Here is a 12,228-nt window from a genome sequence, read left to right on the forward strand (position 1 = left end):
CCAAAGGTTACTTATCCTTACTGATCGATCGACCCTTCTCACTATCATATACGCACACATATTCGAATATACCCCCTAAGATTGCCTTGCAATCGCTTTGTAACTTTGTATATCTCTATGCTTCTTGTAGACTCGGAGCTTGTTGAATCACCTTACAATCACATCTACGGACGCCATTTACCGCTGCCAACGCGCGGCTACGTGCCCACACCACGCATGTTCATCGGGGAATGGGACTGAGCCGAGCTGGAGTCGATCTGAGGCGATCACAACACACCGCACCGCAGCGCACTTGGGGCGGGCTTTTAGCCGGATTTTAAGCGGCCAAGGCACAAACACCACTTGCAGAGCTAATTTAAGTCAACCAACCAGCTTGAAATATTATTTACATTATATTAATTTAGCAAAATATTATGGTAAAATAATATTAGGCTAGGCCTAAGCTTAAGCGAACAGCAAACCGTTCTAATTAATTAGGAGGTACGACAACGACGAAGACAGAGAATATATCGCGCTTTCCCTAGCAGTTTCTGAGATTATGCACTTGCATGTTTACCCCGTTGTACCCGAGTTGTATGAGAGAAATAGCCATTACCATTACGAGTTCAGTTAGCTTTTAAGTTTTTTTGTAAATTTTTCTTTGCCAGCCCGTTTCCGGTCGAATCACAATACAGGACTGTTCGGATTTTCACTTTCACGGATTTTGTTTGGTGGTGTGAAAACTCGAACAGTCCTGATTGGTTTCCATTTGGTCGGACTGGCTGAATTTTATTTTATATCAAAATATTCTATATTGTGTATTGAGAAAAGTAATAAAATTATCTTTCAAAACAAAAACCATCAATTAATCATCTGTCTACAGATTCAAAAACAAAAAAAAACAGTTTTTCCCAGCAATTGTGTTATTATTAACTTAAGATTTAAATCGCTCGACGAGAGCCATTTCTCCATGGCATTCCCGGGATTAATCACATAAAATAATCATTGTCCCAATTCGGTGGACGCATGTGATCCGGATTTGGTCCGCGGCCTGTATTGGGGTTGAGGGGACTAAACGGATCGAAGCGAGGCACTGGCCCAGGTCCCATATCTGGCCGCGAGGGGAAATTAAACAAGTTACCAGGACCACCGCGACCCAGTGGATCCAGGTCTCCGCGGCCAATGTCCGGAAAGCCAAAAGGGCGAGGATCATAGCCGTAAGGGGTGTAGGATCTAAGGGTCGATTTAATTAATTAAAACCCTGTAATGCATTCATCGCTTCCTAAAAGTAAGCTACACTTTATCATTGTCAAGCTCAAGACGAGCTCTTGTTCTCAAATCGAGTATCATACTTTAGGGAAGTGAGTAAAATAAAGCCCTGAGGCGTAGAAACTTACCCGCCACGTCTCGGCTCGCCAATGCGTAAAGGATCTGCGCGTGGAGTAGTTGTACTCATGGTCGTCTGTGTGGTGACCTCGCGCGAGTTGCCCGTAAAGACCGGGTCTAGCAGCTCCTTGCGATATCGGTCCACAATCTCCGAAGCGGTTGGCATCAAAGCATTAATGTTGCCCTTAAAGGCGACCACCAAAGTGTCCGGGGTGAGACAGATATTGGAAACTTTCTTGGTATTTATATCCATCATGTTGACCAGCAGGGCTTCCTCGGTGATATGGCCCAGGAGCAGGTAGAGCTGCTTGTCATGCACGTAGCGCAGCGAGTACTTGGTATCGTCATCGTTCCAGCTATCCGGGAGCAGCTCGCTTCCCTCCTCTTCGGGCAATGTTTTCTATGTATGAATCGGTTTTTGCAATGAAAAATCTATTTCGACATAATCTACTCATCTACTCACATCGTCACCGACGCCCACGCAGCGAAAGTTGTAGTGTTTAGTCAGCAGAAAGTGGACGAGGGCTATTAGTACGTCCGGTTTCTTGTTGACATCCGACTGGACTGTCTTGTAGAGTAGATCCCAGCCGTAGAAGAAGTCCCCAGTCTTGGAGACCGACGACGATTCCATTGCGCCGACTGTATGGTTTTACAATAACTGGTCAGGATCGGGCCCAGATGAACGTTCTGTTTTTTCTCAGCTAAGGTGGAATTATTTATGCTTACATCTGTTCGTTCTATCGTTCGGCTTTGACTGCCAGACGTCCTTGGGTTGTCAGTACTTCCAGTATGTACGTATATCTCCAAGAAAAGTGTTTACAAGCCTAGTTGTTTCCAGAACATTTACAAAACACAAAAATTATGTTTATTTCTGCAATAACCTCTTTGTTTTGGATTGCACCTAGAGATGGGCGATGGCTGCATTGCCCTATCGCATAAAATTACGATCAGCGATATTTTTTCTAAGAAACTACAAAATTATAAAGAACTTGTAACCTACTGTACTTGTTAATACATTTAATTATAATTAAATACGTATTTAAAGTTTTACAAGAGTAAATATTTAACCGTTTGTTCTTAGCTCCGACAATTTCTTATATTTGTTTAGTCATTCATCTTTAACCATCGATGATTCCATTTAAATTATATCGATATCTCGATACCGATGTTTATCTTCCGTTGACCAGTGGAAACGCTTCGAACTATTCGATATCTTTATCGAGACATCAGCCGGGCGCTGTACACGTATGACGGAAAATTGCATGTTTTCGAGACGTTAACCGAGTGTTCCGCGCAGGAATTGTCCCAGATCCTTCGGAATGGGCATCAACGTTAGCAGGACGGCCGACCTGGCTTCCAACCAGTGGCTTCAGCGCTTCGTGGGCCGCCAGCACATCGCGCATGATGACGAGGCCTTCTGGAGCGGGCTCCTTAACTATAACATTGTGCTGCCGGAGAACAGGTGAGCGAACACAAGCCCCGTGGGCTTGGTTTATGGCAACGTCAGCAACGCTTATCCGACTGTGATTTCTTGCCTTGCAGCCAGGATCAGTTGAACCTGGACAGCCGGTTGGAGGCGCTGTGTCAGTCGTTCATCGGCAACAACCTGAAGACGGGCAACTTTGGGTCCCTGGTTACAGTGTTCCTGGAGAAGACCAGCGAGCTGCTCTCGCTTTCTGACCAGGAGAGCAACATGCACGTTTGGCAAACGTTCAACGCGCTGTTCATCATCAGAAGCCTGGTCAAGTACATCAACGAGACGGGCTCCGAGTTTCAGCTGTTGCAGCACTTCGAGGCGATGCCCAGTCCAGAGCAACTACAGGCGGCCCAGGAGCAGCAGCAGACGCCGCCTGAAAGTGCGAGCATAGCTATCGAGGCCACGGAACAGACGGCGGCGACGCCGGTTCCAGTAATTGTGGACGGGGCCAAGTTCGAGACCTTTATCGATGCCTTGGTCAACCTAATTGTGGTAATTCCCGTCAAAGAGTTCACCTACCACCTGCACTTGGAGGCCGTCAACACGCTGATCACGCTGCTGTCGGTGCATCTTTTCGCCCAGCAGCCCACGGACAAGTCGATCGTGTTCCGCACCGTCTTCAAGTGCCAACACGCCAATGTGCTAATGTCGGCGCTGCTGCACTTCGTGTCACGGATGGTAGAGGTCCCCCACACCATGTTCGGTTCCAGCTCGGCCGGATCGTTTGTTTTTGGCATCGCCGAGTCCCTACTATCTATCTTCACGTTTCGCAAGCAGCCAGACGTGCTGAAGTCAGGCCAAGCCGCCGGCGGAGGTGAGCTTTCGCAGAAATTCCGCACGCACTATCCGCTGGCCAACCAGAGTCTTCTGCTGATCCTGATACTGACGAATCATTGCACGGCGCAGGAGAACGCGTACCGAGCGAGTCTCTTTGGCTGCGCTGATTCCAAGGACTCGCCGAAGCAGGGAGCTGTATCCTTCCAGATCGACTTTTCGGCGGTGTACGAGACGCTGTGCCTAATCGTGACCATAGACCAGGCAACGTTGTTGCTTTACCTGCTCCTCCATCGTAACGAGCGCTTTTATAGGTTCGTTATGCAACAGCAGGACTTGGAACAGCTGGTGATACCCATTCTGCAGACACTGTATAACGCGCCCGATAGCAACTCACATCACATTTACATGTCGCTCATCGTTCTACTCATCCTCAGCGAGGACGAGGGCTTCAACAAGAACGTCCACACGATAGTGAGTACCCCAAATATTGCTTTTTATTACCTAAATAACCAATCCGTTTGCCCATTCCACACAGATGCTTAAGAACATCACTTGGTACACGGAGCGCACCATATCAGAGATATCGCTGGGCGGCATCCTCATCCTGATTGTCATCCGCACCATACAGTACAACATGCTGAAGATGCGGGACAAGTACTTGCACACCAATTGCCTGGCGGCGCTGGCCAACATGTCCGGCCATTTCCGCGCCCTCCATCCGTACGTGGCACAGCGACTGGTCTCGCTGTTCGAAACACTGGCCCGAAAGCATACGCGCCTGGATGCGCAGCTGAAGGAGCCGGCTGACAGCGCGGTGTTCGTCAATGTGTCTACAACGCCGGAAGATATGCTGCAGGATCTAAGCGTACTGGAGGAGGTACTGCGCATGGTATTAGAAATCCTGAACTCCTGCCTCACCAATCAGCTGGTCTACTGTCCCAACCTGGTGTACACGCTCCTGTACAAGCGCAGCGTCTTTGAGGGCTTCCGCAGTCATCACGCCTTCCAGGATGTCATCCAGAATATCGACATGGTAATTTGTGATTTTTAAATGGTGTTCTTTGCGTGGCTTTTTATAAGTTTTCTCTCTTAACTAGGTTGTTGGTTTCTTCTCCTCTCGGCTGCAACGTGTGCAAGAGCAACGTGGCGAACTGGGCGTCAACGAGGTGCTCGAGGTGATATCGAAGGGAGCCAGCCAGTGGTCCAGCGATCGCTTAAGGGTAAATCAACCAAGAAAAACAAGAAAAGCTGTTTACTATAGAATTATATATTTTTTTACTTGCAGAAATTCCCGGATCTTAAATTTAAATACGTCGAGGAGGACGCTCCCGAGGAGTTCTTCATTCCATATGTGTGGACGCTGGTCTGCAAATACGGCTGCGTGCACTTCAGTTCCGAGAGCATCAAGAGCGTCACCACGGACATTGCCTGCTAATATTTACCCCTCGCCCCTTTTTATATACGCGCACACTCTGTTCCGCTTCGGTTTCTTCTTACACCCTGCGCTTTTATCTATTCGTTTTCTGTGGAACCTTGAATGCCATTTACTTAGGGAACCTCCGCCCTAATCCCTGCCTGATTTAAGCCAAAATGCCGAAAAAGTTATAGCAAACAAAAACAAGGAAAACACTCACGCATCTCGAAACGTTGACGATAAATTGAAACAAAAGCTAAACAAGCGAACTAACGATAATACTTAGAACTAGTTACGCTAATACTATAATACTGTGCATTGCCACGCAATCGGAAAGCATTATCCTGGAAACGATCATATTTTGCTGCGTCAACAACTGGAAGCATACTTAGAGGAGAGTAAAGCTCCAAACGCCTATCGATCGACGGTTCTAATCAACGGGAAGAAGCAAATTCAATAATAAAACAAACGTATATATACATATTTAAAAATCAGAATATATATGCATAGATATATTTACATTGTGTATGTTAGTCTATGATAATTAAATATTATTATTGTATTTAGCAATTTGAAAAGTCGATAAATTATATATATATATTAACTAAAGTTCATAATTGTATGTGGTTTCCCTGCGCTGTCTGTTGTCTTTCCATGGGATAAGATAAGGTTTTTAACATTTTAATAGTGTCACTTCAGTACTTTGTCTTATCTGCAAGGGAAAGTCCCCAAGTTTTTATACCCCTAAAGGGTATTACAATTTAGGTAAGAAGCTTGCAACGTAGGAAGGACTCATTTCCGACTCTATAAATCATATATTTTCAATCAGACTCAACAGCCTAGACGATCTGCCTATGTTTAAGCAAAAAAAATTTATACATTTTTTTTGAAAATTTTATAAGGGGTTACATCGTTTAAATTGAAGAAAAATTCGAAAATATTTTTATTTTTAACTTTCCAAACTTAACATTTAGATTTGTTTGAGTTTTAACTTTCCAAACTTAACATTTAGATTTGTTAACCTTTTAAATATTTCTGGTAATTGGATATTTCCATTCGTGGAAAGTTTACTGTTTTGGCAACACATCTGTATTGCCATAAACTGTCAATATTACGTATACGACGCAGCTACACTTTCTTAGATAAACATTTTTCTTTCTCTGTGGTGAGTTCATTGTGAGATTTTTAGTTTGCATATTTGAACTACCAGCGGATGCAATTATGTGGTTGCCATTTAGTACCCCGTGTTTCTAGATTTTAAAGGGTATATGGCATTGTCTGATACCCAGAGTAGGGCGTGTAGTGTTTATAGATAAAGTTCTATCTTAAAATAAAGCTGAAAATCTAGATTATAATGGCTACATATCAAATTTGATGAAAATCCCTTGAAAACTGCAAAAGTTATAAATTTTTCCTTACCGATCGTTCCTGTATATATAGTCCATCGACTTACATATATACTTGTACAATTATATAGAAGAATAAGTCCATACTTACTACAAATAGGTTGCTCTTAAATTTGTTCCAAAACAAATCTCGCACGTCTGTACATATGATTCCCAACTTGTTCTTACATCCCCGGAACGAAGTGACTGCTGCCGGCCAAGTACCAGAAATGTGTTGTGTTACAAAAGTTGCAAGTCATTGTTTATTAGTGTTCAAAGTTAGTAACTGATCATAAATACTTACTGATCATAGATAATTACTGGTCAAAGATAATTACTGGTCATAGATAATTACTGTTCAGAGTTACTTACTGCTCATAGTTACTTAATGTTCATAGAAGTTTTCTGATCATAGTTAATTACAGGTCTTAGTTAATTTTTGATCATAGTTTTATAAATCGTCCGATTGTTCCTATATGAGCTATATATATATATGTATATATATAGTCCACCGACTTGGCATGCTCCGATTTATAAACTTGTAAAAGTATATAGAAGATCAACTGCATAGTTTCATTCAAATAGCTTGCTCTGAAATTTGTTCCAAAACAAATCTCGCACATCTGTAATTATGATTCCCAACTTGTTCTAACATCCCCAGAACGAAGTGACTGCTGCCAGCCAAGTACCAGAAATATGTTGTGTTACAAAAGTTGCAAGTCATTGTTTATTAGTGTTCAAAGTTAGTAACTGATCAAACAAACTTACTAATCATAGATACTTACTGGTCAAAGATAATTACTGGTCATAGATACTTACTGTTCAGAGTTAATTACTGCTCATAGTTACTTAATGTTCATAGAGACTTACTGATCATAGTTAATTACTGGTCATAGTTAATTACTGATCATAGTTCCATAAATCGTCCGATTGTTCCTATGTCAGCTCTATATATGTATATATATAGTCCACCGATTTGGCATGCTCCGATTTATAAACTTGTAAAAGTATATAGAACTGCATAGTTTCATTCAAATAGCTTGCTCTTAAATTTGTTCCAAAACAAATCTCGCACATCTGTAATTATGATTCCCAAGTTGTTCTAACATCCGCGGAACGAAGTGACTGCTGCCGGCCAAGTACCAGAAATGTGTTGTGTTACAAAAGTTGCAAGTCATTGTTTATTAGTGTTCAAAGTTAGTAACTGATCATACATACTTACTGTTCAGAGTTACTTACTGGTCAAAGATACTTACTGGTCATAGATACTTACTGTGCAGAGTTACTTACTGCTCATAGTTACTTAGTGTTCATAGAAGTTTACTGATCATAGTTAATTACAGGTCATAGTTATTTTTTGATCATAGTTCTATAAATCGTCCGATTGTTCCTATGTCAGCTATTTATTTGTATGTATATAGTCCACCGATTTGGCATGCTCCGATTTATAAACTTGTAAAAGTATATAGAAGATCAACTGCATAGTTTCATTCAAATAGCTTGCTCTTAAATTTGTTCCAAAACAAATCTCGCACATCTGTACATATGATTCCCAACTGGTTCTAACATCCCCGGAACGAAGTGACTGCTGCCGGCCAAGTCTCAGAAATGTGTTGTGTTACAAAAGTTGCAAGTCATTGTTTATTAGTGTCATTGTTATAGTGGCAGTGATAGTAATTCTATCCCAAAAATATCACCGGACCAATGGAATACATCTGGATAACCAGGAAGAAGTTCACTTCGATGATACCATGTTTCTTCTACCGCGGTAAGTCTTAACCATGACAATTATATTATGTATATATCTATATAGCTATAGGAGGGATCACACCTAACTCTAGAATCAGCTGTGTTAGCTATGCATTTATATCCCAATTAATTCCCTTCTTGCCTTTGATTTGTCGAAAAAATTGGCATTTTAAGCTTAGTTATAATTGAATTCCGATTCGATCTTTCAATTTAATTGCTAACCCTGATTTTTTACTAGATCTACTTATTTTTATAAGTCTGTAAAATATTCTTTCTTAAGACACACATGGCGTATACTTAATTCAATTGTTATCACATTAAGTATACGCCTGGTATGCTAGAGTTAGCTGAAATCGCAAACTATTTTCAAACCATTACAGGGTATTATAATTTTAGTTAGAAGCTTGTAACTTGTGACGAAGTCATTTCCGACCGGATAAATCATATATATTCATCATCAGTATCAAAAACTAAATCTATCTAGCAATCTTAGAAAGAAATTAAAAGTCTTAAGTTAGCTTCCTTTATTGTTTTTAATCATTTATAATTTTCCATTACTCATGGGGACCACGATGTTGACGCTTCATTATGTATATTTGCACTATCAGTGGCTGCAACAACAATTGTGATGGGCCTGCCATATTTACTAAAATTACAATGTATTTTTCCCACCAACACCAGCGTCAGTCTCACCGGCGAACGAGAAAAGCAAAGAACCGACTTTTACTGACTGCTTACACTAAAGTTCGTTGACTTTAGGCTGTTAATGGCAAAAGGGGTGGGCCGAAGGGGGAGGCGGCAAATTGTGGTCGGCCGACTCATGTGGCTACTGCACTTTTGTCAGGCCCAGAGCAGCGTACGTGTCGCAAATAGGCAAGTTTGAAACGGCGGGAAAAATACGCATAGTAAACAATTGCAATAAAAAAATAAGTATAGATAAAAATTGCATTTGTTTTATAGCCTCCGAAAGCCGGAAAATTTGTTATTTGTGAGTTTTCCATGGCGTGTCGCTGCCCGCCCGCTGTGCGCTTAGTGCATTTCAATTAGTTTAAGCCTGCAAAAAAATTAACAAAAACAGCATAGATATTTGAAATTTCTTTGCTTCTCTCTCACTTTGCCTCTCATGATTATTTTACCATGCTGGCTGCCTTTTGTTGCAATTGTTGTGCTGGCCACTGGCAGCTATGCAGGTTAAAAAGGTTTATTGACTTTATAGCTGCACTCTGTGAGCCACTTGTTGGTTGGATGTTGTTGCATTGCATTGCCATTGCCCAATTGGCCAGAATTTGCCAGAAGCTTTGTGGCTTCGATAAGTGGCAAAGAAAACTCCAAAAGCCATTGCCCAAGTCCAATTAGATAAAAGCCCCCTGCTTCCCCTTCTGAGGAGTTTGATTTGTTGGGTAAATTATTATTGTGAATTGGTAAAAGATATACATATTAATTATGGCATTGTAAGTTGTAACATTAATGTTGTATAATTTATATAGTATTATTACTATTTTTTTTACATAATCAATAGCTTCACCCTTTTAAAATGGTTCTTACTGATTTTTAACTTAATATAGTAATTAGTAAAATACCCCATTTTGACCCATTTATTAATTGGTTCCATAATGAAATAGACAAAATCATATCCCAAGACTGAGAAGTAGGTCAATTATTTGAAATGAGTTTCTAGTTTTTGGATAATCAGAAAATTGGAACGGCTTTTGGCCAACTTATTTGTGTGTGTGCCAAATTCCTTGGGCACTGGCCAAAGGCTTGAATGGAGCTGGAAGCCGGTCCAGGACCAGTTTGCCGGTGGAGATGTTGCAAGCAACAAGACATGGTGGAACTCCATTCAGCTTGGCACGGCCCGCATTTTCGCATTTTGTTTTGGCAAGCTGCTTCAGGTCATTGATCCAACCAATAGATGTATAGATGGAACGGATGGTTGCTGTTTGTTTACGAACCCATTTACTATTAATACGAACGCGGGCTCTTGGGCCCGCACAACAATAATCTTGGAAATTTGGCCCAGTGCCCAGACCGAGCCCAGATCGATGCCCATACCCACAAGTCGGGCGAGCTTTGGCCCTCGGCGAAGTTTCGCTTGAGCGACCTGCGAATGGCCGAGTATCGACTGAATTAGATTTCTTGTTATTTCTTTCCTTATTTCGTCTGGTTTATTGCCAATCCGGCTTAGCATAAATTCGCACCTTTCAATTGTTTATGTTTACTTGCTTCGGCTTTGGCTCGGATTCGGTTTCGGTTTCGTTTTCGGTTTCTCACCGGTTTGTTTGTCCAAGTCCATCTGTCCAAGTCCGACTCCGAACCGTATCCGTGCGTATTTTTACCGCTGACGTAGTGGTTTGCCTAGACCCACCTAGGCACCACCACCACCCATTGACGTGATCGTGGTCCACTCATCCGTCCGTATTTGACCTTTGCTAGCTATGTATGTGATCTTGTTTGCTCGATCGATCGATCGATCGCATGAATGGGGGCTAGTTTTGCATTGAGAGCTGGCTTTGGGCCATTTCCAAGTGAAATCTATGAAAGTTGAGCCGCCTCTGGCAATTGCGCCAAGAGTACGATCTCTTGTACTTTTTGAGGCCGCCGAAATGTGTAGTTTTCGCTTATGTTTAGGTAACCAATGAGCAATGTCTCAAAACTTTGTTTATAAATATTCATTGAACCAGTTGCCGATCGGCGTCTGTCTTAAGCTTAACTTATAATAGTTTACGCGGTTATCAACAAACATTTGAAGCTGCTAGAACTGTCTAGAAACTAGTTGTTTTGACACACATTTTGGAAGAATTGAAATGTCTAATTTATTTAAATTTTCTATATTTAGCTATAGGAAAGCCTTTAAACCATGATACGTAATTAATTAAACAAATACAACTTCAGCTTATTTCCGATAGCTATTAAAATATTTTGCAAATATTTATTTATTTATAGAAATGAAGGAAAACATGAAGCTAGCTTGGGTATACGAGACACTTCTCCCTCTTCAGTATAAACATAAAGCACGAATAAAATTTATTTTCAGCTAGACCAATTAAAATTAATATCTGTTACTTCTGCATTACAAAAATATATAACTGTTTTGCTTGAGAAAAATACTTGTTTATAGTTTCATGTTTTATAAAATTCTTTATTTTATACAAATATTTTATCACAATAACTTAAGCTCTAGATGGATCGCTCGGGGGTGTTGGACACCGCAAAAAAGTATATAATAAATGGGATAAATGACAGAGAAACTACATAAATATTAGGTAGAAAAGAGAACAGTTAATCGCTTGGATTTGTGATGTGCGTGAAGTTTAAAGTTAAGTACAGTATATGCTGCTGCCTTTGGTTCGCTACTTTGCGCAGGTCGAGGGGGAAGCAGGCGCGCCTTTGGCAACACACACCGGCCACCGGATGCCGCCGATCGGCCCTCTACATGCCCTCGCAGGTGGACATGCAGTCCTTGTAGCTGGGGAAGTTGTTCTCGTTGCCATCGCAGCCACCAAACTTAAACTCGACGCACTTCTTCTGCTCCGGATCGTAGCGCCAGCGTGGGATCAGGGCCCGGCAGACGCCCTTGCGTGCCGGCATCAGGCAGAACTGCTCCGGATGGGTGTTCCGTCCAGTGTTGGCCACATCATCCAGCGAAATGGCGTCAAAGAAGTCGCTCACATCGTCGTACAGGTCCATGGGTCTGGCCTCGCCGCTTCCAGCAAGCAGGAGGAGCAATAATGCGACTGCCACACTTCCCACTATGAGTCCTCTCAATTGGTCGCACATTTTGTATGAGTTTTTGCTTTATTGTTAACTATTTCACAGATATCTTTCACTTGTGTTCACCTGGCTACTTGCGGCACGCAACTGTTGTCTCTGCAGGTTCAGCTTTTGGTTTTATATGGCCAGTGACGTGCCCGATGGCGCGCAGATCCGTAGTCCGAGGGGGGCAAACTCCCATTTAAGAGCTCCAAGCGAAGCTTTCAGCTTGTTTTTAATGCTCTTAAGTCTCTCTTTAATCGCGTTCTGGATCAGCATATTGCTAGCTTTAAATCATTCCGCTAATATGG

The 12,228-nt window shown here is 41.9% G+C and overlaps 4 protein-coding genes across 8 annotated transcripts in view; 2 read left to right on the forward strand and 2 right to left on the reverse strand.

Moving 5' to 3' along the window:
- The window catches only part of exp (expansion), a 32,513-nt gene extending 31,615 nt beyond the window's left edge, over positions 1-898 (forward strand). For all 4 annotated transcript variants that reach the window (XM_020945338.2, XM_086826845.1, XM_086826844.1 and 1 more), the window contains one exon: positions 131-898. In XM_020945338.2, coding sequence (XP_020800997.1) covers positions 131-240 — 110 coding nt within the window. In that variant the 3' untranslated portion in view covers positions 241-898. The remainder of the gene's footprint in view (positions 1-130) is intronic.
- On the reverse strand, positions 885-2,512 carry PI31 (Proteasome inhibitor 31 kDa). 2 transcript variants are annotated; one of them, XM_020945339.2, is made up of 4 exons: positions 2,092-2,512; positions 1,829-2,023; positions 1,377-1,765; positions 885-1,212 (listed from the first exon to the last, which is right to left on the reverse strand). In XM_020945339.2, the coding sequence occupies exons 2-4, from the start codon at positions 1,994-1,996 to the stop codon at positions 969-971; spliced, it is 801 nt and encodes a 266-aa protein (XP_020800998.2). In that variant the 5' UTR covers positions 1,997-2,023; positions 2,092-2,512; the 3' UTR covers positions 885-968. The 2 variants fall into 2 exon arrangements, with proteins under 2 accessions (XP_020800998.2, XP_086682973.1); XM_086826847.1 differs by having other exon boundaries at positions 1,829-2,495.
- On the forward strand, positions 2,447-5,642 carry LOC110178271 (dymeclin). Its single transcript, XM_020945337.2, has 5 exons — positions 2,447-2,827; positions 2,908-4,090; positions 4,155-4,652; positions 4,717-4,839; positions 4,905-5,642. Exons 1-5 carry the CDS (start codon positions 2,685-2,687, stop codon positions 5,052-5,054), a joined length of 2,097 nt encoding a protein of 698 aa, XP_020800996.1. The 5' UTR covers positions 2,447-2,684; the 3' UTR covers positions 5,055-5,642.
- Positions 5,643-11,278: 5,636 nt separating this feature from the next.
- On the reverse strand, positions 11,279-12,071 carry LOC110178347 (kunitz-type serine protease inhibitor bitisilin-1). The gene has a single exon (XM_020945465.2). The coding sequence runs from the start codon at positions 11,942-11,944 to the stop codon at positions 11,597-11,599; it is 348 nt and encodes a 115-aa protein (XP_020801124.1). The 5' UTR covers positions 11,945-12,071; the 3' UTR covers positions 11,279-11,596.
- Positions 12,072-12,228: the final 157 nt, after the last annotated feature.

Source organism: Drosophila serrata, unplaced genomic scaffold, assembly GCF_035046125.1.
Source record: "Drosophila serrata isolate PLE 108 unplaced genomic scaffold, ASM3504612v1 contig_165, whole genome shotgun sequence".
Classification (NCBI taxonomy): Eukaryota; Metazoa; Arthropoda; class Insecta; order Diptera; family Drosophilidae; genus Drosophila; species Drosophila serrata.

Coding starts and splice junctions, on each gene's coding strand:
- PI31 (XM_020945339.2), bottom strand. CDS start 1,996: ATGGAATCGTCGTCGGTCTCCAAGACTGGGGACTTCTTCTACGGCTGG. Junction 1,766..1,828: donor GCGTGGGCGTCGGTGACGAT/GTGAGTAGATGA, acceptor ATTCATACATAG/AAAACATTGCCCGAAGAGGA. Junction 1,213..1,376: donor GGCGAGCCGAGACGTGGCGG/GTAAGTTTCTAC, acceptor ATCGACCCTTAG/ATCCTACACCCCTTACGGCT.
- LOC110178271 (XM_020945337.2), top strand. CDS start 2,685: ATGGGCATCAACGTTAGCAGGACGGCCGACCTGGCTTCCAACCAGTGG. Junction 4,091..4,154: donor ACAAGAACGTCCACACGATA/GTGAGTACCCCA, acceptor CATTCCACACAG/ATGCTTAAGAACATCACTTG. Junction 4,653..4,716: donor TCATCCAGAATATCGACATG/GTAATTTGTGAT, acceptor TCTCTTAACTAG/GTTGTTGGTTTCTTCTCCTC.
- LOC110178347 (XM_020945465.2), bottom strand. CDS start 11,944: ATGTGCGACCAATTGAGAGGACTCATAGTGGGAAGTGTGGCAGTCGCA.